At 37.4% G+C, this 27,858-nt stretch overlaps 1 protein-coding gene across 1 annotated transcript in view; it reads left to right on the top strand.

The window, feature by feature from the left end:
* LOC307136715 (ryanodine receptor 3-like) overlaps positions 1-27,858 on the top strand; it is a gene marked incomplete at both ends in the record, with an annotated part of 116,652 nt that overhangs the window by 44,511 nt on the left and 44,283 nt on the right. The window contains 4 exons of the mRNA XM_079833964.1: positions 5,370-5,471; positions 26,476-26,490; positions 26,569-26,643; positions 26,758-26,836. Of these exons, the coding sequence (XP_079690090.1) occupies positions 5,370-5,471; positions 26,476-26,490; positions 26,569-26,643; positions 26,758-26,836 (271 nt within the window). The remainder of the gene's footprint in view (positions 1-5,369; positions 5,472-26,475; positions 26,491-26,568; positions 26,644-26,757; positions 26,837-27,858) is intronic.

Raw genomic sequence — 27,858 nt, 5'->3', positions numbered from 1 at the left:
AAAACACTGATTCATCCAGTAATGACACAAGTGAGTCTTTATGAGTGAGTCATTGAATCATTCAGTCAAGAGATTTGTTCAAAAACACTGAATCATCCAGTAATGACACAAGTGAGTCTTTATGAGTGAGTCATTGAATCATTCACTCAAGAGATTTGTTCAAAAACACTGATTCATCCAGTAATGAAACAAGTGAAGTCTTCATGAGTGAGTCATTGAATCATTCATTCAAGAGATTCGTTCAAAAACACTGATTCATCCAGTAATGACACAAGTGAGTCTTTATGAGTGAGTCATTGAATCATTCACTGAAGAGATTTGTTCAAAAACACAGATTCATCCAGTAATGAAACAAGTGAAACCTTTATGAGTGAGTCATTGAATCATTCACTCAAGAGATTTGTTCAGAAACACTGATTCATCCAGTAATGAAATAAGTGAGTCTTTATGAGTGAGTAATAGAATCATTTACTGAAGAGATTTGTTCAAAAACACTGATTCATCCAGTAATGAAACAAGTGAAGTCTTCATGAGTGAGTCATTGAATCATTCATTCAAGAGATTTGTTCAAAAACACTGATTCATCCAGTAATGACACAAGTGAGTCTTTATGAGTGAGTCATTGAATCATTCAGTCAAGAGATTTGTTCAAAAACACTGAATCATCCAGTAATGACACAAGTGAGTCTTTATGAGTGAGTCATTGAATCATTCACTCAAGAGATTTGTTCAAAAACACTGATTCATCCAGTAATGAAACAAGTGAAACCTTTATGAGTGAGTCATTGAATCATTCACTCAAGAGATTTGTTCAAAAACACTGATTCATCCAGTAATGAAACAAGTGAAGCCTTTATGAGTGAGTCATTTAATCATTCACTCAAGAGATTTGTTCAAAAACACTGATTCATCCAGTAATGAAACAAGTGAAGTCTTTATGAGTGAGTCATTGAATCATTCATTCAAGAGATTTGTTCAAAAACACTGATTCATCCAGTAATGAAACAAGTGAAGTCTTTATGAGTGAGTCACTGAATCATTCATTCAAGAGATTCGTTTAAAAACACTGATTCATCCAGTAATGAAACAAGTGAAGTCTTTATGAGTGAGCCACTGAATCATTCACTCAAGAGATTTGTTCAAAAACACTGATTCATCCAGTAATGAAACAAGTGAAGTCTTTATGAGTGAGTCATTGAATCATTCACTCAAGAAATTTGTTCAAAAACACTGATTCATCCAGTAATGAAACAAGTGAAGTCTTTATGAGTGAGTCATTGAATCATTCATTCAAGAGATTTGTTCAAAAACACTGATTCATCCAGTAATGAAACAAGTGAAGTCTTTATGAGTGAGTCATTGAATCATTCACTGAAGAGATTAGTTCAAAAACACAGATTCATCCAGTAATGAAACAAGTGAAGTCTTTATGAGTGAGTCATTGAATCATTCACTGAAGAGATTAGTTCAAAAACACTGATTCATTCAGTAATGACACAAGTGAGTCTTTATGAGTGAGTCATTGAATCATTCACTCAAGAGATTTGTTCAAAAACACTGATTCATCCAGTAATGACACAAGTGAGTCTTTATGAGTGAGTCATTGAATCATTCACTCAAGAGATTTGTTCAAAAACACTGAATCATCTAGTAATGAAACAAGTGAAGTCTTCATGAGTGAGTCATTGAATCATTCACTGAAGAGATTTGTTCAGAAACACTGATTCATCCAGTAATGACACAAGTGAGTCTTTATGAGTGAGTCATTGAATCATTCACTCAAGAGATTTGTTCAAAAACACTGATTCATCCAGTATTGAAACAAGTGAAGTCTTTATGAGTGAGTCATTGAATCATTCACTGAAGAGATTAGTTCAAAAACACTGATTCATCCAGTAATGAAACAAGTGAAACCTTTATGAGTGAGTCATTGAATCATTCACTCAAGAGATTTGTTCAAAAACACTGATTCATCCAGTAATGAAACAAGTGAAGTCTTTATGAGTGAGTCATTGAATCATTCACTGAAGAGATTTGTTCAAAAACACTGATTCATCCAGTAATGAAACAAGTGAAATCTTCATGAGTGAGTCATTGAATCATTCATTCAAGAGATTCGTTCAAAAACACTGATTCATTCAGTAATGACACAAGTGAGTCTTTATGAGTGAGTCATTGAATCATTCACTCAAGAGATTTGTTCAAAAACACTGATTCATCCAGTAATGACACAAGTGAGTCTTTATGAGTGAGTCATTGAATCATTCACTCAAGAGATTTGTTCAAAAACACTGATTCATCCAGTAATGAAACAAGTGGAGTTTTTATGAGTGAGTCATTGAATCATTCACTCAAGAGATTTGTTCAAAAACACTGAATCATCTAGTAATGAAACAAGTGAAGTCTTCATGAGTGAGTCACTGAATCATTCATTCAAGATATTTGTTCAAAAACACTGATTCATCCAGTATTGAAACAAGTGAAGTCTTTATGAGTGAGTCATTGAATCATTCACTGAAGAGATTTGTTCAAAAACACTGATTCATCCAGTAATGAAACAAGTGAAACCTTTATGAGTGAGTCATTGAATCATTCACTCAAGAGATTTGTTCAGAAACACTGATTCATCCAGTAATGAAACAAGTGAGTCTTTATGAGTGAGTCATTGAATCATTCTCAGAGTTTCGGTTATTGTCTCCCGTCCTCTCTCTGATGGAGTGTGTGTGTGTGTGTGTGTGTGTGTTATTGTCTCCCGTCCTCTCTCTGATGGAGTGTGTGTGTGTGTGTGTGTGTGTGTGTGTGTGTGTGTGTGTGTGTGTGTGTGTGTTATTGTCTCCCGTCCTCTCTCTGATGGAGTGTGTGTGTGTGTGTGTGTGTGTTATTGTCTCCCGTCCTCTCTCTGATGGAGTGTGTGTGTGTGTGTGTGTGTGTGTCTCAGAGGAGGATGTGATGTAATTAGCTGAGACGGGGATGATGTATGGCCGCTCTCCTCATTGTGCGGTTTCTCTTCTTCTGAGCCGTCGCTCCTCAGGGAGAGAGAGAACTAATGATCCACTTTCACACCTGATGAGCTGCTCTTAAACTCTCCCTCAGACTCATGAGAGATGAAGACATGTAAATACACACCGGAGGGAATCATACACAGATTCATCATCTCCTGAGCCCCTGTGAAAGTCATATTTCAATAATTGAACAACACATCCACACGTTCACGGCCTCTGATGCTGATTAATGGTCACATGACACGCAGGTGCACAAATAAAATGTCATCTTTTTTAGTAATTTTGTTTGTTTTTATTTTAAAGTTATTTATTTTTATGTTTATTTATGTTTTTATTAGTCTTTTACTTGATTATCTTTTTAAAAGTACTTATTTTAAGTTGACATTTTTATGAATTCTTTATTAGTGTTTTATTTTGATTTGTTTTGATTTTAAAGTATTTGTTTACATTTTATATTTTTATGAATGAATGATTAATTTGGGCTTTTTGTTTGATTTTTATTTTCAAAGTATTGTTAAATTTGATATTTTCATGAATTATTAGTGTTTTTTTTTGTTTTAAAAGTATTTTAATTTTATATTTTTATGAATTATTGAATTATTAGTGTTTTATTTCGATTGTCTTATTAAAATTATTTATTTTAATTTGACATTTTTATTAATTAATTATTATTGTTAATGTTTTATTTAAATTTTTTTATATTAAAATTATTTATTTTAATTTGACATTTTTATTAATTAATTATTATTGTTAATGTTTTATTTAATTTTTTTTATATTAAAACTATTTTAATTTTAATTTTAGGCTACATGAATTAATTATTAGTAAGTGTTTTATTTTGTTTTTGATTTTGTTTTTTGTTTTTGTTTTTTTAAATACATTTTTATGAATTAATAATCATTAAGTTTTTTGTTTGTTTATTTTAAAAATACAGTTTAATTTGATATTTTTATGAATTATTAGTAAGTGTTTTATTTTTGTTTTATATTTAAATTAATTAATTAATTAATTATTAGTTAGTGGTTTATTTAGTTTCTTTTGCCATTTTAAAAGTATTTTAATTTTAATAAAATAATAAACATTTTTATGAATTAATTATTATTGTTAATGTTTTCTTTTGATTGTTTTATATTAAAATTATTTATTTTAATTTTACATTAATTAATTATTTGTAAGTGTTTTATTTTGATGTTTGTTGTTATTTTATTTTATTTTAATTTTATATTTTTATTAATTACTTATTAGTGTTTTTTGTTTTTATTTTAAAAGTATTTAAATTTTTACATTTCTATAAATTATTTATTAGTGTTTTATTTTGATTGTTTGTTTTTATTTATTTATTTTTTAAATACATTTTTATGAATGAAAAATTATTAGAGTTTTTTGTCTGTTTATTTTAAAAATACAGTTTAATTTGATATTTTTATGAATTATTAGTAAGTATTTTATTTTTGTTTTATATTAAAAAATTATTATAATTTTTATATTTAATTAATTAATTAATTAATTATTTGGTTTATTTTGTATGTATTTATTGTAACGGTGTTACATTTATATTTGTATGAATTAATTAATTATTAGTGGTTTATTTTGTTTCTTTTTCTATTTGAAAAGTTTTTTAATTTGACATTTTTATTAATGAATTATTATTGTTAATGTTATCTTTTGATTGTTTTATATTAAAAGTATTTATTTTAATTTTACATTATGAATTATTCTGAATTATAGATTTGTTTTTATTTAAAAATTATTTATTTATTTATTATTTATCTGTGACCTTTAAACTGATCTGACCCCTGACGTGATCGTCCATCATCCACTGCGGCCTGCTCTCTCTCAGGTCCTTGTCCCTCATCTGCCTCACGTCACACAACAGAGGTCAGAGGTCACGTGTTCTAGCCCTCAGACTCGCACAGATGTGCGCTGAGCAGAGGAAGTTTCTCCAGCACACCTGGACTTCCTGATCCACTTTCCCAGAGTTTCTGTTCCTCTAAAGGAGGGCAGACATTTATCTTCTCATCGCCTTAAACTGTCAGCGGGACGTTCTGGCCTCGTTGGCTTCGATCCCAAACCGCTCATCGGACGTTTGCTCCTCTGAACACACACGCTGGACGCATCTCACACACACACACACACACACACACACACACACACACACACACACACACACACACACACCTCGGACCTGATGATCGGAACACTTGGAGAACAGGGCGCCCTATCAGAGTAGACCAATCACAACAGACTGGGCCATCTGACCAATCAGAGCATTCATCCGTGGTATTTATTGTGCTGACGAACTTCATGCTGTAGTGTGGTGATGATGGTGTGTGTGTGTGTGTGTGTGTGTGTGTGTGTGTGTTTCAGTATGTTCCTCCGGACCTGTGCATCTGTAGCTTCGTGCTGGAGCAGTCGCTCTCTGTGCGCGCGCTGCAGGAAATGCTCGCCAAAACGGGACAAAACAATGATGTAAGTACCCAAACCCACACACACACACACACACACACACACACACACACTATCATACACACACACACACTATCATACACACACACACACACACACACACACACACACACACACACACACACACACACACACACACACACACTATCATACACACACACACACACACACACACACACACGTGCGCACACGCACACACACTATCATACACACACACACACACACACACACACACTATCATACACACACACACACACACACACACTATCATACACACACACACACACACACACTATCATACACAGACACACACACACTCTCGCACACACACACACACACACACACACACACACACACACACTGCCCCTGCCCCTAAACCTACCCCTCACAGGAGACTGTGCAGTTCACTTTCTGTGAAAAAACCTCATTCTGTGATTTATAAGCATTTTGAAAAGTGAGGACATGGGGAACGTCCTCATATTTCACCCTCTTTTTGTAATACCTATGTCATTATACACATTTGTGTCCTGATATTTCACAAAAACATGCCCACACACACACACACTCTCTCTCACACACACACACACACACACACACACACACACACACACACACACACACACACACACACTCGGAGCGCTGGCCTGTCCTGTAGAGGTGAGTTCAGCTCAGTCCCTCTGAGGGCTCATGAAATGGCCGCCGCTCTCCTCTGTTAATCCTCCTCTTGGTCCGTCTGTCAGTGACCTCTGACCTTCTGGACGTGCTCTCTTTGTTTTGCTGACTCAGGACAGTCGATTTTCACTGACCCCGACGTGAACACAGAGGACAAGCGGTTCGGAGAATTAGTGGAGATATATATATATATATATATATATAAAATAAACAATATTACGTTAAAGGGGTGGTAAAACACGATTTCACTTTTCTAACTTTAGCTAGCGTGTAATGTTGCTGCTTGAGCATAAACAACATCTGCAAAGTTACAACGTTCAAAGTTTAAAGAAAAGGGAGATATTTGCTTTTAAAGAAATCCATTTCTAAGGACTACAGCAAACGGCCAGTAGGACTACAGACATTCCTCCAGGGTCTGTGACATCACCAGCCCCAATATTTACATAAACCCCTCCTCCGAGAATATTAAATAAGGGGGACGAGGCCATTTTGTATTGCGGCGCTGTTGTGGTATAGTTAGGCTGGAGTGGTGTTGTAGTATAGTTAGGCTGGAGTGGTGTTGTGGTATAGTTAGGCTGGAGTGTTGTTGTGGTATAGTTAGGCTGGAGTGTTGTTGTGGTATAGTTAGGCTGGAGTGGTGTTGTGGTATAGTTAGGCTGGAGTGGTGTTGTGGTATAGTTAGGCTGGAGTGTTGTTGTGGTATAGTTAGGCTGGAGTGTTGTTGTGGTATAGTTAGGCTGGAGTGGTGTTGTGGTATAGTTAGGCTGGAGTGGTGTTGTGGTATAGTTAGGCTGGAGTGGTGTTGTGGTATAGTTAGGCTGGAGTGGTGTTGTGGTATAGTTAGGCTGGAGTGGTGTTGTGGTATAGTTAGGCTGGAGTGTTGTTGTGGTATAGTTAGGCTGGAGTGGTGTTGTGGTATAGTTAGGCTGGAGTGGTGTTGTGGTATAGTTAGGCTGGAGTGGTGTTGTGGTATAGTTAGGCTGGAGTGGTGTTGTGGTATAGTTAGGCTGGAGTGGTGTTGTGGTATAGTTAGGCTGGAGTGTTGTTGTGGTATAGTTAGGCTGGAGTGTTGTTGTGGTATAGTTAGGCTGGAGTGTTGTTGTGGTATAGTTAGGCTGGAGTGGTGTTGTGGTATAGTTAGGCTGGAGTGGTGTTGTGGTATAGTTAGGCTGGAGTGGTGTTGTGGTATAGTTAGGCTGGAGTGGTGTTGTGGTATAGTTAGGCTGGAGTGGTGTTGTGGTATAGTTAGGCTGGAGTGGTGTTGTGGTATAGTTAGGCTGGAGTGGTGTTGTGGTATAGTTAGGCTGGAGTGGTGTTGTGGTATAGTTAGGCTGGAGTGGTGTTGTGGTATAGTTAGGCTGGAGTGTTGTTGTGGTATAGTTAGGCTGGAGTGGTGTTGTGGTATAGTTAGGCTGGAGTGGTGTTGTGGTATAGTTAGGCTGGAGTGTTGTTGTGGTATAGTTAGGCTGGAGTGGTGTTGTGGTATAGTTAGGCTGGAGTGGTGTTGTGGTATAGTTAGGCTGGAGTGTTGTTGTGGTATAGTTAGGCTGGAGTGGTGTTGTGGTATAGTTAGGCTGGAGTGGTGTTGTGGTATAGTTAGGCTGGAGTGTTGTTGTGGTATAGTTAGGCAGAAGTGGTGTTGTGGTATAGTTAGGCTGGAGTGGTGTTGTGGTATAGTTAGGCTGGAGTGTTGTTGTGGTATAGTTAGGCAGAAGTGGTGTTGTGGTATAGTTAGGCTGGAGTGGTGTTGTGGTATAGTTAGGCTGGAGTGTTGTTGTGGTATAGTTAGGCAGAAGTGGTGTTGTTGTATAGTTAGGCTGGAGTGGTGTTGTGGTATAGTTAGGCTGGAGTGTTGTTGTGGTATAGTTAGGCAGAAGTGGTGTTGTGGTATAGTTAGGCTGGAGTGGTGTTGTGGTATAGTTAGGCTGGAGTGGTGTTGTGGTATAGTTAGGCTGGAGTGTTGTTGTGGTATAGTTAGGCTGGAGTGTTGTTGTGGTATAGTTAGGCTGGAGTGGTGTTGTGGTATAGTTAGGCTGGAGTGGTGTTGTGGTATAGTTAGGCTGGAGTGTTGTTGTGGTATAGTTAGGCTGGAGTGGTGTTGTGGTATAGTTAGGCTGGAGTGGTGTTGTGGTATAGTTAGGCTGGAGTGTTGTTGTGGTATAGTTAGGCTGGAGTGGTGTTGTGGTATAGTTAGGCTGGAGTGGTGTTGTGGTATAGTCAGGCTGGAGTGGTGTTGTGGTATAGTTAGGCTGGAGTGTTGTTGTGGTATAGTTAGGCTGGAGTGTTGTTGTGGTATAGTTAGGCTGGAGTGTTGTTGTGGTATAGTTAGGCTGGAGTGGTGTTGTGGTATAGTTAGGCTGGAGTGTTGTTGTGGTTTAGTTAGGCTGGAGTGTTGTTGTGGTATAGTTAGGCTGGAGTGGTGTTGTGGTATAGTTAGGCTGGAGTGGTGTTTTGGTATAGTTAGGCTGGAGTGTTGTTGTGGTATAGTTAGGCTGGAGTGTTGTTGTGGTATAGTTAGGCTGGAGTGTTGTTGTGGTATAGTTAGGCTGGAGTGGTGTTGTGGTATAGTTAGGCTGGAGTGGTGTTGTGGTATAGTTAGGCTGGAGTGGTGTTGTGGTATAGTTAGGCTGGAGTGGTGTTGTGGTATAGTTAGGCTGGAGTGGTGTTGTGGTATAGTTAGGCTGGAGTGGTGTTGTGGTATAGTTAGGCTGGAGTGTTGTTGTGGTATAGTTAGGCTGGAGTGGTGTTGTGGTATAGTTAGGCTGGAGTGTTGTTGTGGTATAGTTAGGCTGGAGTGTTGTTGTGGTTTAGTTAGGCTGGAGTGTTGTTGTGGTATAGTTAGGCTGGAGTGGTGTTGTGGTATAGTTAGGCTGGAGTGGTGTTGTGGTATAGTTAGGCTGGAGTGTTGTTGTGGTATAGTTAGGCTGGAGTGTTGTTGTGGTATAGTTAGGCTGGAGTGTTGTTGTGGTATAGTTAGGCTGGAGTGGTGTTGTGGTATAGTTAGGCTGGAGTGGTGTTGTGGTATAGTTAGGCTGGAGTGGTGTTGTGGTATAGTTAGGCTGGAGTGTTGTTGTGGTATAGTTAGGCTGGAGTGGTGTTGTGGTATAGTTAGGCTGGAGTGGTGTTGTGGTATAGTTAGGCTGGAGTGGTGTTGTGGTTTAGTTAGGCTGGAGTGTTGTTGTGGTATAGTTAGGCTGGAGTGTTGTTGTGGTATAGTTAGGCTGGAGTGGTGTTGTGGTATAGTTAGGCTGGAGTGGTGTTGTGGTATAGTTAGGCTGGAGTGTTGTTGTGGTATAGTTAGGCTGGAGTGGTGTTGTGGTATAGTCAGGCTGGAGTGGTGTTGTGGTATAGTCAGGCTGGAGTGGTGTTGTGGTATAGTCAGGCTGGAGTGGTGTTGTGGTATAGTCAGGCTGGAGTGGTGTTGTGGTATAGTTAGGCTGGAGTGGTGTTGTGGTATAGTTAGGCTGGAGTGGTGTTGTGGTATAGTTAGGCTGGAGTGGTGTTGTGGTATAGTTAGGCTGGAGTGGTGTTGTGGTATAGTTAGGCTGGAGTGGTGTTGTGGTATAGTTAGGCTGGAGTGTTGTTGTGGTATAGTTAGGCTGGAGTGGTGTTGTGGTATAGTTAGGCTGGAGTGGTGTTGTGGTATAGTCAGGCTGGAGTGGTGTTGTGGTATAGTCAGGCTGGAGTGGTGTTGTGGTATAGTTAGGCTGGAGTGGTGTTGTGGTATAGTTAGGCTGGAGTGGTGTTGTGGTATAGTTAGGCTGGAGTGGTGTTGTGGTATAGTTAGGCTGGAGTGGTGTTGTGGTATAGTTAGGCTGGAGTGGTGTTGTGGTATAGTTAGGCTGGAGTGTTGTTGTGGTATAGTTAGGCTGGAGTGGTGTTGTGGTATAGTTAGGCTGGAGTGGTGTTGTGGTATAGTTAGGCTGGAGTGTTGTTGTGGTATAGTTAGGCTGGAGTGGTGTTGTGGTATAGTTAGGCTGGAGTGGTGTTGTGGTATAGTTAGGCTGGAGTGTTGTTGTGGTATAGTTAGGCTGGAGTGGTGTTGTGGTATAGTTAGGCTGGAGTGTTGTTGTGGTATAGTTAGGCTGGAGTGGTGTTGTGGTATAGTTAGGCTGGAGTGGTGTTGTGGTATAGTTAGGCTGGAGTGTTGTTGTGGTATAGTTAGGCTGGAGTGGTGTTGTGGTATAGTTAGGCTGGAGTGTTGTTGTGGTATAGTTAGGCTGGAGTGGTGTTGTGGTATAGTCAGGCTGGAGTGGTGTTGTGGTATAGTCAGGCTGGAGTGGTGTTGTGGTATAGTCAGGCTGGAGTGGTGTTGTGGTATAGTCAGGCTGGAGTGGTGTTGTGGTATAGTTAGGCTGGAGTGGTGTTGTGGTATAGTTAGGCTGGAGTGGTGTTGTGGTATAGTTAGGCTGGAGTGGTGTTGTGGTATAGTTAGGCTGGAGTGGTGTTGTGGTATAGTTAGGCTGGAGTGTTGTTGTGGTATAGTTAGGCTGGAGTGGTGTTGTGGTATAGTTAGGCTGGAGTGGTGTTGTGGTATAGTTAGGCTGGAGTGTTGTTGTGGTATAGTTAGGCTGGAGTGGTGTTGTGGTATAGTTAGGCTGGAGTGTTGTTGTGGTATAGTTAGGCTGGAGTGGTGTTGTGGTATAGTTAGGCTGGAGTGTTGTTGTGGTATAGTTAGGCTGGAGTGGTGTTGTGGTATAGTTAGGCTGGAGTGGTGTTGTGGTATAGTTAGGCTGGAGTGTTGTTGTGGTATAGTTAGGCTGGAGGGGTGTTGTGGTATAGTTAGGCTGGAGTGGTGTTGTGGTATAGTTAGGCTGGAGTGGTGTTGTGGTATAGTTAGGCTGGAGTGGTGTTGTGGTATAGTTAGGCTGGAGTGGTGTTGTGGTATAGTTAGGCTGGAGTGGTGTTGTGGTATAGTTAGGCTGGAGTGGTGTTGTGGTATAGTTAGGCTGGAGTGGTGTTGTGGTATAGTTAGGCTGGAGTGTTGTTGTGGTTTAGTTAGGCTGGAGTGTTGTTGTGGTATAGTTAGGCTGGAGTGGTGTTGTGGTATAGTTAGGCTGGAGTGTTGTTGTGGTATAGTTAGGCTGGAGTGGTGTTGTGGTATAGTTAGGCTGGAGTGTTGTTGTGGTATAGTTAGGCTGGAGTGGTGTTGTGGTATAGTTAGGCTGGAGTGGTGTTGTGGTATAGTTAGGCTGGAGTGGTGTTGTGGTATAGTTAGGCTGGAGTGGTGTTGTGGTATAGTTAGGCTGGAGTGTTGTTGTGGTATAGTTAGGCTGGAGTGGTGTTGTGGTATAGTTAGGCTGGAGTGTTGTTGTGGTATAGTTAGGCTGGAGTGTTGTTGTGGTATAGTTAGGCTGGAGTGGTGTTGTGGTATAATTAGGCTGGAGTGGTGTTGTGGTATAGTTAGGCTGGAGTGGTGTTGTGGTATAGTTAGGCTGGAGTGGTGTTGTGGTATAGTTAGGCTGGAGTGGTGTTGTGGTATAGTTAGGCTGGAGTGTTGTTGTGGTATAGTTAGGCTGGAGTGGTGTTGTGGTATAGTTAGGCTGGAGTGGTGTTGTGGTATAGTTAGGCTGGAGTGGTGTTGTGGTATAGTTAGGCTGGAGTGTTGTTGTGGTATAGTTAGGCTGGAGTGGTGTTGTGGTATAGTTAGGCTGGAGTGGTGTTGTGGTATAGTTAGGCTGGAGTGGTGTTGTGGTATAGTTAGGCTGGAGTGGTGTTGTGGTATAGTTAGGCTGGAGTGTTGTTGTGGTATAGTTAGGCTGGAGTGGTGTTGTGGTATAGTTAGGCTGGAGTGTTGTTGTGGTATAGTTAGGCTGGAGTGGTGTTGTGGTATAGTTAGGCTGGAGTGTTGTTGTGGTATAGTTAGGCTGGAGTGGTGTTGTGGTATAGTTAGGCTGGAGTGTTGTTGTGGTATAGTTAGGCTGGAGTGGTGTTGTGGTATAGTTAGGCTGGAGTGTTGTTGTGGTATAGTTAGGCTGGAGTGGTGTTGTGGTATAGTTAGGCTGGAGTGGTGTTGTGGTATAGTTAGGCTGGAGTGTTGTTGTGGTATAGTTAGGCTGGAGTGGTGTTGTGGTATAGTTAGGCTGGAGTGGTGTTGTGGTATAGTTAGGCTGGAGTGTTGTTGTGGTATAGTTAGGCTGGAGTGGTGTTGTGGTATAGTTAGGCTGGAGTGTTGTTGTGGTATAGTTAGGCTGGAGTGTTGTTGTGGTATAGTTAGGCTGGAGTGGTGTTGTGGTATAGTTAGGCTGGAGTGTTGTTGTGGTATAGTTAGGCTGGAGTGGTGTTGTGGTATAGTTAGGCTGGAGTGTTGTTGTGGTATAGTTAGGCTGGAGTGGTGTTGTGGTATAGTTAGGCTGGAGTGGTGTTGTGGTATAGTTAGGCTGGAGTGTTGTTGTGGTATAGTTAGGCTGGAGTGGTGTTGTGGTATAGTTAGGCTGGAGTGGTGTTGTGGTATAGTTAGGCTGGAGTGGTGTTGTGGTATAGTTAGGCTGGAGTGTTGTTGTGGTATAGTTAGGCTGGAGTGGTGTTGTGGTATAGTTAGGCTGGAGTGGTGTTGTGGTATAGTTAGGCTGGAGTGTTGTTGTGGTATAGTTAGGCTGGAGTGGTGTTGTGGTATAGTTAGGCTGGAGTGGTGTTGTGGTATAGTTAGGCTGGAGTGTTGTTGTGGTATAGTTAGGCTGGAGTGTTGTTGTGGTATAGTTAGGCTGGAGTGGTGTTGTGGTATAGTTAGGCTGGAGTGGTGTTGTGGTATAGTTAGGCTGGAGTGTTGTTGTGGTATAGTTAGGCTGGAGTGGTGTTGTGGTATAGTTAGGCTGGAGTGGTGTTGTGGTATAGTTAGGCTGGAGTGGTGTTGTGGTATAGTTAGGCTGGAGTGGTGTTGTGGTATAGTTAGGCTGGAGTGTTGTTGCCGCGATGCCGAGGAAACGCTGTTATTTTCATCCGGATTGCAGGTCTGGGGCACTTGCTCTGTTCAGCCTTCATAGGGACAGGGGTGCGTTGCAGAGCGTTTAACACACAGTATGTTATATGCACGTGTGTATGAGACAGAAGGGAAACAGGCGCGCGCGGGGCTCATCTCACGGAGGAAAACTTCCACAATGTTCGCGAGTTCAATACAGGATATGCACAACGGCTTGTCCTGAAAGCTGGATTTACAAACAGAAGCTGTTCACGGGCCACAACCTGTAAGTCTGATTTATTTTTCATCTATGTGTTTTCCTGTAATAGGTTGTAGCAAGGAAGTAAACAGATGACAACACTGTTCTGCAAACCAGTCTGTTAAATGCTCATTCATACTTAACGTTATCCGACGAACACCTAACGTTACAAACATTAACGTTAAAATCTCAACAGCGAACTTGGCATTAGTGTAAATGATTCTTTGATTAGAGCTTTTATGTGTTGTTTATCTACAGGCTTGCTAAACATGGTTCTGTGTGTGATTTGGCTAACTTGTAAAGCCAGTGTTTAGTGTTTTGGGTTAATAGTTCTTGCGACAGATATTTGTCTATAATCGTTCTAAAAATACAAAAGCATTCAGTAGCGATCACTATAGATCCGCAGTCTTTACTCTTGAGGACTGAACAGCTTCTGCTCCATCATCTTCACTCAAATGTTCTGGGTCTGACTCGGGCTCAGATTGGTGTGGTTTTATTGACGCCATCGTTTCTAATACTGACCAAAGCACAGGTGAAGGGAAGGGGCGTGACGTTTCTGACAAACTAGCGAATCACAACACACTGGGCCAGCTGACCAATCAGAGCCCATCGCGTATTTTTGAGGGACTGGCTTCATAGAACCTGGAAACCATCAGACTGATTTACAAGGAGGGACAGAGCAGTGTAGAATAAAGGTCAAATATATGAAAAATAATGATTTTTTTTTTAAAACGAAGCATGAACACATGTTACAGTGCAGCCCACAAACACAATCAAGCCTTCAAAACAATGTGTTTTACCACCCCTTTAATATATTATATATACAGGGTTGTTAACTCAAATAAAATAAATAAAACAAACTTTAAAATGTAAAAAAAAAAAGTTCTACTTATTTGGCCTAAATCTCCAGTTTATGAAGACCATCATCTGAGACTCTCTTCAACATTAGCCTTCATGATGTCATATAGAGATATGATGTCATATAGAGATATGATTGTCATAGAGATATGATGTCATATAGAGACATGATGTCATATAGAGATATGATGTCATATAGAGATATGATGTCATCTAGAGTCATGATGTCATATAGAGATATGATTGTCATATAGAGATATGATGTCATATAGAGATATGATTGTCATATAGAGATATGATGTCATATAGAGATATGATTGTCATATAGAGATATGATTGTCATATAGAGATATGATTGTCATATAGAGATATGATGTCATATAGAGATATGATGTCATATAGAGATATGATTGTCATATAGAGACATGATTGTCATATAGAGATATGATGTCATATAGAGATATGATTGTCATATAGAGATATGATTGTCATAGAGACATGATGTCATATAGAGATATGATGTCATATAGAGATATGATTGTCATAGAGATATGATGTCATATAGAGACATGATGTCATATAGAGATATGATGTCATATAGAGATATGATTGTCATAGAGATATGATGTCATATAGAGACATGATGTCATATAGAGATATGATTGTCATAGAGATATGATGTCATATAGAGACATGATGTCATATAGAGATATGATTGTCATATAGAGATATGATTGTCATATAGAGATATGATGTCATATAGAGATATGATTGTCATATAGAGATATGATGTCATATAGAGATATGATTGTCATATAGAGATATGATTGTCATAGAGATATGATGTCATATAGAGACATGATGTCATATAGAGATATGATGTCATATAGAGATATGATTGTCATAGAGATATGATGTCATATAGAGACATGATGTCATATAGAGATATGATTGTCATAGAGATATGATGTCATATAGAGACATGATGTCATATAGAGACATGATGTCATATAGAGATATGATTGTCATATAGAGATATGATGTCATATAGAGATATGATTGTCATATAGAGATATGATTGTCATATAGAGACATGATTGTCATATAGAGATATATAGAGATATGATTGTCATATAGAGACATGATTGTCATATAGAGATATGATGTCATATAGAGACATGATGTCATAGAGATATGATTGTCATAGAGATATGATTGTCATATAGAGATATGATTGTCATATAGAGTCATGATGTCATATAGAGATATGATTGTCATATAGAGACATGATGTCATATAGATATATGATTGTCATAGAGATATGATTGTCATATAGAGTCATGATGTCATAGGGATATGATTGTCATATAGAGATATGATGTCATATAGAGATATGATTGTCATAGAGATATGATTGTCATATAGAGATATGATTGTCATATAGAGATATGATTGTCATAGAGATATGATTGCCATATAGAGATATGATTGTCATATAGAGATATGATTGTCATATAGAGATATGATTGCCATATAGAGATATGATTGTCATATAGAGATATGATTGTCATATAGAGATATGATGTCATATAGAGATATGATTGTCATAGAGATATGATTGTCATATAGAGATATGATGTCATATAGAGATATGATTGTCATAGAGATATGACCAGCTGACCAGCGCTCTGCAGGCACTGACCAGCGTTCTGACCAGTGCTCTGACCAGTGCTGACCAGTGCTTTGACCAGTGCTCTGACCAGTGCTGACCAGTGCTCTGACCAGTGCTCTGACCAGTGCTGACCAGTGCTCTGACCAGTGCTCTGACCAGTGCTCTGACCAGTGCTCTGACCAGTGCTGACCAGTGCTCTGACCAGTGCTCTGACCAGTGCTGACCAGTGCTCTGACCAGTGCTGACCAGTGCTCTGACCAGCGCTGACCAGCGCTGACCAGTGCTCTGACCAGTGCTCTGACCAGTGCTGACCAGTGCTCTGACCAGTGCTCTGACCAGCGCTGACCAGTGCTCTGACCAGTGCTTTGACCAGTGCTCTGACCAGTGCTGACCAGTGCTCTGACCAGTGCTGACCAGTGCTCTGACCAGCGCTGACCAGTGCGCTGACCAGTGCTCTGACCAGTGCTGACCAGTGCTCTGACCAGTGCTGACCAGTGCTCTGACCAGTGCTCTGACCAGCGCTGACCAGTGCTCTGACCAGTGCTTTGACCAGTGCTCTGACCAGTGCTGACCAGTGCTCTGACCAGCGCTGACCAGTGCGCTGACCAGTGCTCTGACCAGTGCTGACCAGTGCTCTGACCAGTGCTGACCAGTGCTCTGACCAGTGCTCTGACCAGCGCTGACCAGTGCTCTGACCAGTGCTCTGACCAGTGCTGACCAGTGCTCTGACCAGCGCTGACCAGTGCTCTGACCAGTGCTCTGACCAGTGCTCTGACCAGTGCTCTGACCAATGCTCTTACCAGTGCTGACCAGTGCTTTGACCAGTGCTCTGACCAGTGCCTACCAGTGCTCTGACCAGTGCTCTGACCAGTGCTCTGACCAGTGCTCTGACCAGTGCTGACCAGTGCTCTGACCAGTGCTCTGACCAGTGCTCTGACCAGCGCTTACCGAGAATCATCTGTAGCAGCCCCAAACGAAGCACCAGTTAAGCCATTTACTGGTCATTTTATATCAGACCTACGGCGTCGCTTGAGAGAGACGTTTTATTTCGTAACAAGCTTTGGAAACGGCGTTAATGCCACTGACCGCCTCTCATCGGACAGCAGATTCTAATTCAGAACAACACATTCACTGCGTCCGGCGGAAGTCCGGCATTCACAGAGGGGTCAGTGGCCCAGATCTCTGACCGCTCTCAGTCTTCAGGTCGATCAGCTTCTCTCCGCGATCTGCTGGAAGCTCCAGGGCTTCTGCTGAAAGGTCAGACGGTGAGCCTGATGACCGGTGGCTGCTCTGAGCTCTGCGTTTGCTCTCCTGTAGTGCACTCGCATACATGCAGGGCCTAAAATCAACACCAAATGCGAGTGGGAAAGCTGACGGGCCAGCGCTTCATCGTAACGAAGACTCGGGAGGGAGATTGTTTTACATTAGCAAGGCTAGTCATTTTAGACTGGAATAGAGAATTGTGAAATTTCACTGGTACTGTCATTAAAGGGTTAGTTCACCCAACAATGTAAATTGTGTCATTAATGACTGAGCCTCATGTGGTTGGACACCCGTCAGACCTCCGTTCATCTTCAGACACAAATGAAGATATTTTAGTGTAAATCTGATGCTCTGAAAGGCCTCCATTGGCTCAATGGCACTTTACACTCTCAAGACCCTTAAAAGACACTAAAGACTAAAGTTACAAAGTCCATCTCACTACAGCGGCTCTACAATAACTTTATGAATCGGCGACAATAGTTTTTGTGCACAAAAAAACCCTAAATAGCGACTTATATAGTGATGACGATTTCAAAACACGGCCTCATGAAGCTTAGAAGCGTTATGAATCAGTGAGTCGATTCAGCAGTTTGAAGCGTTATGAATCAGTGAGTCGATTCAGCGGTTTGAAGCGTTATGAATCAGTGAGTCGATTCAGCAGTTTGAAGCGTTATGAATCAGTGAGTCGATTCAGCGGTTTGAAGCGTTATGAATCAGTGAGTCGATTCAGCAGTTTGGAGCGTTATGAATCAGTGAGTCGATTCAGCAGTTTGAAGCGTTATGAATCAGTGAGTCGATTCAGCGGTTTGAAGCGTTATGAATCAGTGAGTCGATTCAGCAGTTTGAATCGCCAAAGTCACGTGATTTCAGCAGTTTGGCGGTTTGACACACGATCCGAATCATGAATCGACTCACTGATTCATAACGCTTCAAACTGCTGAATCGACTCACTGATTTATAACGCATCGAAGCTTCATGAGGCCGTGTTTTGAAATCGTCATCACTATATAAGTCGTTATTTAGGTTTTTTTTGTGCACAAACTATTCTCGTCTTCATAAAGTTATTGTAGAGCCGCTGTAGTGAGATGGACTTTGTAACGACGTCTTTAGTGTCTTTTAAGGGTCTTGAGAGTGTAAAGTTGAGCCAATGGAGGCCTTTCAGAGCATCAGATTTACACTAAAATATCTTCATTTGTGTCTGAAGATGAACGGAGGTCTGACGGGTGTCCAACCACATGAGGCTCAGTCATTAATGACACAATTTACATTTTTAGGTGAACTAACCCTTTAAGTTGGCTTGAAAAACTCTACTTTAATCTACTACTTAAAATTCTTCTGAGCTGAGTTTTAGACAGCATCTCCTCCTAGAGCTTTAAAGCTACAGCCACTAAAATCGGCTCAGACCTTCAGACGGTTCTGACTCGCTGTGCTGTGTGTTTTCAGACTGATCCGACTGACGGTTTTCATACAAATGAAGATTAAAAATCATAAAAGTCCCATACGCTTTCATTGAGCGGGTCAATACTTTAACACAATAACTTGTAAAATCATGCTAGTAACATGTTCATTCATGTTAACATGTTAAAACATGCTTCCAAACATCACAAATCATACTAATAACATGTTAATTCATGTTAAAACATGTTAGCAACATGTTACATCATGGTAGCAATGTGCTTAAGCATGCTAACAAACATCTAGTAACATGTTATTTCATGATAAAACATGCTAATTCATGTTAACATGTTAAAACATGCTACCAAACATCACAAATCTTACCAGTAACATGTTAATTCATGTTAAAACATGTTAGCAACATGTTACATCATGGTAGCAATGTGCTTAAACTTGCTAACAAACATCTAGTAACATGTTATTTCATGATAAAACAGGCTAATTCATGTTAACACATGCTTCCAAACATCACAAATCAAACTTGTAACATGTTAATTCATGTTAAAACATGTTAGCAACATGTTACATAATGGTAGCAATGTGCTTAAGCATGCTAACAAACATTGAGTAACATGTTATTTCATGATAAAACATGCTAATTCATGTTAAAATGTTAAAACATGCTACCAAACATCACAAATCTTACCAGTAACATGTTAATTAATGTTAGCAACACTTTACATCATGGTAGCAATGTGCTTAAGCATGTTAAAAAACATCTAGTAACATGTTATTTCATGATTAAAACATGCTAATTCATGTTAATATGTTAACACATGCTTCCAAACATCACAAATCAAACTTGTAACATGTTAATTCATGTTAAAACATGTTAGCAACATGTTACATCACGGTAGCAATTTGCTTAAGCATGCTAACAAACATCTAGTAACATGTTATTTCATGATAAAACATGCTAATTCATGTTAAGATGTTAAAACATGCTATCACAAATCTTACCAGTAACATGTTAATTAATGTTAGCAACATTCTACATCATGGTAGCAATGTGCTTAAACATGCTAACAAACATCTAGTAACATGTTAATTAATGCTATAACTTGCTAGCAACATCCCAACCATGCGAGCAATGTTAATTAACAACAAATGCTAATTAATGTTAACAAAATGTTAAACATGCTAACAACATGGTAATTCATACTAGACACATGCAATTATGTTAGCAAAGTGTTAACCATGCTAGTAACATGTCAAATCATGCTAGCAACATGTTTGTTTAGGATAAAACATGCTATCAACATGGTAATTAATGCTAAAACATGCTAGACAAATGCAATCATGTTAGCAAAGTGTTAACCATGCTAGTAACATTGTCAAATCATGCTAGTAACATGTTCATTTAGGTTAAAACATGCAAAATGTTAAATCAGACTGCCAATGTGCTTAAACATGTTAACAGACATCTAGTAACTTGTTAATTCATGATAAAACAATAGCATTGCTAACATGATTTGACATTTGCTAGCAATGCTATTTAATGCTAAAACATGCTAGCAAAATGGTGAATCATGCTAACAACATGTTAATTCATGCTAAGACATCCTAGCAACATGCTTAGTCATGTTAACATGTTAATTAATGTTAACATGTTAGTTCATGATAAAACATGCTAGCAAAATGCCAAGACATGTTAGCAACATGTTAATTCATGTTAACAGCATGTTAATTCATGCTAAGACATACTAGTAAAATGCAAAATCATGTTAACATGTTAATTCATGCTAAGACATCCTAGCAAAACATGCTAAGTCATGTTAACATGTTAATTAATGTTAACGTGTTAATTAATGATAAAACATGTTAATTCATGTTAAAACATGCTAGCAAAATGTTAAATCATGTTAACAACATGTTAATTCATGTTAATTAATTATAAAACATGCTATTTTAATGCTAATACATGTTAGCAACATGTTAATTCATGTTAACAACATGTTAATTCATGTTAAGACATTTTAGCAAAATGCAAAATTATGTTAACAACATGTTAATTCATGCCAAGACATCCTAGCAACATGCTACATCCTGTTAACATGTTAATTCATGATAAAACAAGCTATTTCACGCTAAGAAATGCTAGCAAACATGTTAATTCATGTTAAACATGCCAAGGCATGCTAGAAAAATGCTAAGACATGCTAGTAAATGTTAAGACATGTTTGCAAAATGCTAAATAATATTAGAAAAATGTTAAATCATGTTAGTAAAATGCTAATTAATGCTAACAACATGTTTTTTGTTAACAACATGTTAAAACATGCTAGCATCATGAAAATTCATCCTAAAACATGCCAGTAATATGCTAATGCATGTCAAAACATGCTAATGCCAAATAATCATGTTATCAAAGCATGCTAATTCATGGTAAAACACGTTAGAAACGTGTGTGTTCCCTTGCTTTCCCAAACTTCAATTTCAACAAATCAATTTAAACTTTCAGACGAGATTTTTTCAAGCCATTATGACTTTTTTTCTGTGGAACACAAATGCAGATATTATGTTAAAACACACTACCAAAAATCCCAAATCATACTAGTAACATGTTAATGAATGATAAAACATGCTAGAAACATGTCAAATCATGCTAACAATTCTATTTAATGTTAAAACATGTTAGCAACATGATAAATAATGCTAGCAATGTGCTTGAACATGCTAACAAACATCTAGTAACATGTTAATTCATGATAAAACATGCTACCAACATGTTAAAACATGTTATCAACATGAAAAATCATGCTAGCAATGTGTTAAAACATGCTACTAAACATTGCAAATCATGCTAGTAATATTAACTCATGCTAAAACTTGCTAGCAACATTACAACCATGCGGGCAATGTTAATTCATGATAAATCTAAATCATGTTGACAACAAATGCTAATTCATGTTAACAAAATTTGAAACATGTTAACAACATGCTAGTTCATGTTAAAACATGTCAGACATATTTTAGCACTTTGAGATTGTTTAATATAAAGTGCGTTACAAATAAATGTATTATTATTATTATGATTATATGCGATCATGTTAGCAAAGTGTTAAACATGCTAGTAACATGTTCATTTAGGTTAAAACATGCTATTAACATGGTAGTTAATGCTAGCAAAATGCCAATTCATGTTAACACTGTGTTAAAACCTGCTAGCAAACATGCTAAATCATGCTAACATGCTAATTCATGTTAAAACACACTAGTAACATATTAAATCATGATAAAACATGCTAGCAAAATGTCAAATCATGTTAGCAATGCTATTGAATGCTAATACATGTTAACAAAATGTTAAATCATGCTAGCAATGTGCTTCAACATGTTAACAAACATCTAGTAACATGTTAATTCATGATAAAACAATAGTATTGCTAGCATGTTTTGACATTTTCTAGGAATGCTCTTTCATGCTAAAACATGCTAGCAACATACTTAATCACGTTAACATGTTAATTCATGATAAAACATGCAATTTCATGCTAAGACTTGTTTGCAAAATGTTAAATCATGTTAACATGTTAATTCATGATAAAACATGGTATTTCATGGTAAGACATGTTTGCAACATGGTAATTCATGTTTTACCAACATGTTAATTCATTATAAAAAATGCCATTTCATGCTAAGACTTGTTTGCAAAATGCTAAATTATGTTAATAACATGTTAATTAATGATAAAACATGCTATTTCATGCTGAGAAATGCTAACATGTTAATTCATGTTAACAACATTATAATTCATGATAAAACATGCTATTTCATGCTAAGACTTGTTAACCAAATGTTAAATCATGTTAAAATGTTAATTTGTGATAAAACATGCTATTTAAAGCTAAGACATGCTAGCAACATGCTAATTCATGTTAACAGCATGTTAATTCATGATAAAACATGCTATTTCATGATAAAACATGCTATTTCATGCTAAGACATGCTAGCAACATGCTAATTCATGTCAACAACATGTTAATTCATGATAAAACATGCTATTTCATGCTAAGACATGCTAGGAACATGTTAATTAATGTCAACAACATGTTAATTCATGATTAAACATGCTATTTCATGCTGAGAAATGCTAACAACATGTTAATTCATGTTAACAACATTATAATTCATGATAAAACATGCTATTTCATGCTAAGACTTGTTAACCAAATGCTAAATCATGTTAACATGTTAATTTGTGATAAAACATGCTAATTCATGTCAACAACATGTTAATTCATGATAAAACATGCTATTTCATGCTAAGACATGCTAGCAACATGCTAATTCATGTTAACAACATGTTAATCATGATAAAACATGCTATTTAATGCTAAGACTTGTTAATCAAATGCTAAATTATGTTAACGTTAATTTGTGATAAAACATGCTATTTAAAGCTAAGACATGCTAGCAAAATGTTAATTCATGTTAACAACATTATAATTTATGATAAAACATGCTATTTCATGCTAAGACTTGTTAACCAAATGCTAAATCATGTTAACATGTTAATTTGTGATAAAACATGCTATTTCATGCTAAGACATGCTAGCAAAATGCTAATTCATGTTAACAACATGTTAATTCATGATAAAACATGCTATTTCTCATGCTAAGACATGCTAACAAAATGCTAATTCATGTTAACAACATGTTAATTCATGATAAAACATGCTATTTAATTCTAAGACATGCTAGGAAACATTAATTCATGTTAACAACATGCTGTTTAATGCTAAGACATGCTAGCAACATGTTAATTCATGCTATGGCATGCTAGCAAAACGATAAGAAATGCTAACAAAATGCTAAATAATGATAGCAAAATGTTAAATCATGCTAGCAACATGCTAATTCATCCTAAAACATGCCAGTAATAAGTTAATTCATGCTAAAACATGCAAATGCCATAAAAACATGTTATTAAACATGCTAATTCATGGTAAAAATGCTAATTCATGTTAACAACATGTTAATTCATGATAAAACATGCTATTTCATGCTAAGACATGCTAACAAAATGCTAATTCATGTTAATAACATGTTAATTCATGATAAAACATGCTATTTAATTCTAAGACATGCTAGGAAACATTAATTCATGTTAACAACATGCTGTTTAATGCTAAGACATGCTAGCAACATGTTAATTCATGCTATGGCATGCTAGCAAAACGATAAGACATGCTAGCAAAATGCTAAATAATGATAGCAAAATGTTAAATCATGCTAGCAACATGCTAATTCATCCTAAAACATGCCAGTAATAAGTTAATTCATGCTAAAACATGCAAATGCCTTAAAAAACATGTTATTAAACATGCTAATTCATGTTAAAATGCTAATTCATGTTAACAACATGTTAATTCATGATAAAACATGCTATTTCATGCTAAGACATGCTAACAAAATATTAATTCATGTTAACAAAATGTTAATTCATGATAAAACAGGCTATTTAATTTCCAAGACATGCTAGGAAACATTAATTCAAGTTAACAACATGCTGTTTAATGCTAAGACATGCTAGCAACATGTTAATTCATGCTATGGCATGCTAGCAAAACGATAAGACATGCTAACAAAATGCTAAATAATGATAGCAAAATGTTAAATCATGCTAGCAACATGCTAATTCATCCTAAAACATGCCAGTAATAAGTTAATTCATGCTAAAACATGCAAATGCCATAAAAAAACATGTTATTAAACATGCTAATTCATGGTAAAAATGCTAATTCATGTTAACAACATGTTAATTCATGATAAAACATGCTATTTCTAATGCTAAGACATGCTAACAAAATGCTAATTCATGTTAACAACATGTTAATTCATGATAAAACATGCTATTTAATGCTAAGACATGCTAGGAAACATTCATTCATGTTAACAACATGCTGTTTAATGCTAAGACATGCTAGCAACATGTTAATTCATGCTATGGCATGCTAGCAAAACGATAAGACATGCTAACAAAATGCTAAATAATGATAGCAAAATGTTAAATCATGCTAGCAACATGCTAATTCATCCTAAAACATGCCAGTAATAAGTTAATTCATGCTAAAACATGCAAATGCCATAAAAACATGTTATTAAACATGCTAATTCATGGTAAAAATGCTAATTCATGTTAACAACATGTTAATTCATGATAAAACATGCTATTTCATGCTAAGACATGCTAACAAAATGCTAATTCATGTTAATAACATGTTAATTCATGATAAAACATGCTATTTAATTCTAAGACATGCTAGGAAACATTAATTCATGTTAACAACATGCTGTTTAATGCTAAGACATGCTAGCAACATGTTAATTCATGCTATGGCATGCTAGCAAAACGATAAGACATGCTAGCAAAATGCTAAATAATGATAGCAAAATGTTAAATCATGCTAGCAACATGCTAATTCATCCTAAAACATGCCAGTAATAAGTTAATTCATGCTAAAACATGCAAATGCCTTAAAAAAACATGTTATTAAACATGCTAATTCATGTTAAAATGCTAATTCATGTTAACAACATGTTAATTCATGATAAAACATGCTATTTCATGCTAAGACATGCTAACAAAATATTAATTCATGTTAACAAAATGTTAATTCATGATAAAACAGGCTATTTAATTCTAAGACATGCTAGGAAACATTAATTCAAGTTAACAACATGCTGTTTAATGCTAAGACATGCTAGCAACATGTTAATTCATGCTATGGCATGCTAGCAAAACGATAAGACATGCTAACAAAATGCTAAATAATGATAGCAAAATGTTAAATCATGCTAGCAACATGCTAATTCATCCTAAAACATGCCAGTAATAAGTTAATTCATGCTAAAACATGCAAATGCCATAAAAACATGTTATTAAACATGCTAATTCATGGTAAAAATGCTAATTCATGTTAACAACATGTTAATTCATGATAAACATGCTATTTCATGCTAAGACATGCTAACAAAATGCTAATTCATGTTAACAACATGTTAATTCATGATAAAACATGCTATTTAATTCTAAGACATGCTAGGAAACATTAATTCATGTTAACAACATGCTGTTTAATGCTAAGACATGCTAGCAACATGTTAATTCATGCTATGGCATGCTAGCAAAACGATAAGACATGCTAGCAAAATGCTAAATAATGATAGCAAAATGTTAAATCATGCTAGCAACATGCTAATTCATCCTAAAACATGCCAGTAATAAGTTAATTCATGCTAAAACATGCAAATGCCATAAAAAAACATGTTATTAAACATGCTAATTCATGGTAAAAATGCTAATTCATGTTAACAACATGTTAATTCATGATAAAACATGCTATTTCATGCTAAGACATGCTAACAAAATGCTAATTCATGTTAACAACATGTTAATTCATGATAAAACATGCTATTTAATTTCCAAGACATGCTAAGAAACATTAATTCATGTTAACAACATGCTGTTTAATGCTAAGACATGCTAGCAACATGTTAATTCATGCTATGGCATGCTAGCAAAACGATAAGACATGCTAACAAAATGCTAAATAATGATAGCAAAATGTTAAATCATGCTAGCAACATGCTAATTCATCCTAAAACATGCCAGTTAAAAGTTAATTCATGCTAAAACATGCAAATGCCATAAAAACATGTTATTACACATGCTAATTCAGGGGGAAAAAAAACGCTAGAAACGTGTGTGTGTTCCCTTGCTTCCCCAAACTTAAATTTCAACTAATCAATTCAAGCTTTCAGACGAGACTTTTTCAAGCCAACTTTGAAGTTTGTTCGCAAACTTTACTCGTTTCATGGCTGGTAAATGTAGTGGAGTGAGGTGTTTAGGCCCTGAATGTGTGATATGAGACGCAGTAAAGCTAGTCTCACGCTCTCTCTCTGTGGTTCTTCACGCCTCGCGCAGCAGTTCATTAGGAAGGTGAGTGACTCTACATCAGCTCAGTGTGTGTGTGTGTGTGTGTGTGTGTGATGGACTGATGGGATGTTCTGTCCGCAGGCGGCCCAGGGTGGAGGACATCGGACTCTTCTCTATGGCCACGCCATCCTCCTCAGACACTCCTTCAGCGGGATGGTTGGTGAACGCTCTCTCTCTCTCTCTCTCTCTCTCTCTCTCTCTCTCTCTCTCTCTCTCTCTCTCTCTCTCTCTCTCTCTCGCTGTGTGTAAGGTTGATGATTTGTGTTGCAGTATTTGACCTGTCTGAAGACGTCCCGCTCTATGACGGATAAATTATCGTTTGATGTGGGACTTCAGGAAGACTCTACAGGTGAAGCGTGATTCGGCTCTGCTGATCTGTGTGTTCATTTTGACAGCATATTTTCAATCAATCAATCAAAAATGTATTTATACAGCACATTTAAAACAACACACGTTGACCAAAGTGCTTTACAGATTCCACAGTTCAGTAGTAAAAACAGACATCCATAGACACAAATCATTCAACCACATATAACTAAGGACAGTTGAAAGCAACGGAAAATAAATATGTCTTTAACATAGACTTAAAACCATCGATGGAGTCACAGGACTTGATGTAAAATTTTGATTTAGTTTTAGTCATAGTCTTTTGACTACTCAACTCAACTCAACTCAGCTTTATTTATATAGCACCATTAAAAACAACAATTGTTGACCAAGGTGCTGTACATTATATCGAATATTAGTAAAATATAGCACCATGTAGGCTAAAACATACATTAGGACACAAAACCGACCAAGATTCAAGATTCAAGATTCAAGATTCAAGAGTTTTATTTGTCACATACACAGTTATATACACAATATACAACTGGCAGTGAAATGTAAACAGGTCCGCTCCATGGACAGTGCAAATAACAGTTACAAGAAATTAAATAGAAATAGAATAAAATTAGAATAAAAAGTATTAACATAAGTAGAATTATAAATAAATCAAGTAAAAGATAAAAATAGGAAATAAGATAAAAATAAAAATATAAAAAATATGTGGATATGATAAGTGAGATAAACTGTAGACTTAAAAATAAGTGGTTAACATAAAATATATAATATGTATATATAAAGAAGTATAATGTGCAAGGTTTATTACAGGTTGTTACGCAGTAACAATAGGAAAGTAAAGTGCAGTGCAATTGCAGTATGTGGATGTTAATGTTAAAAAACTGGATGTTTATGCGTGTGCGGGGGTGAAGTGAAGTCACGTGACTGAGTTCAGGAGTCTGATGGCCTGGGGGAAGAAACTCCTCCTGAGTCTTTCAGTCTTTGCCATCAGGCTACGGAAGCGCTTACCAGATGGCAGCAGGGTGAAGT

Source organism: Gobio gobio (genome assembly GCF_949357685.1).
Source record: "Gobio gobio genome assembly, chromosome: 13".
Classification (NCBI taxonomy): domain Eukaryota; kingdom Metazoa; phylum Chordata; class Actinopteri; order Cypriniformes; family Gobionidae; genus Gobio; species Gobio gobio.
The sequence above is the reverse complement of the archived record's forward strand: the minus strand, read 5'-3'. Positions and strand labels throughout refer to the sequence as shown.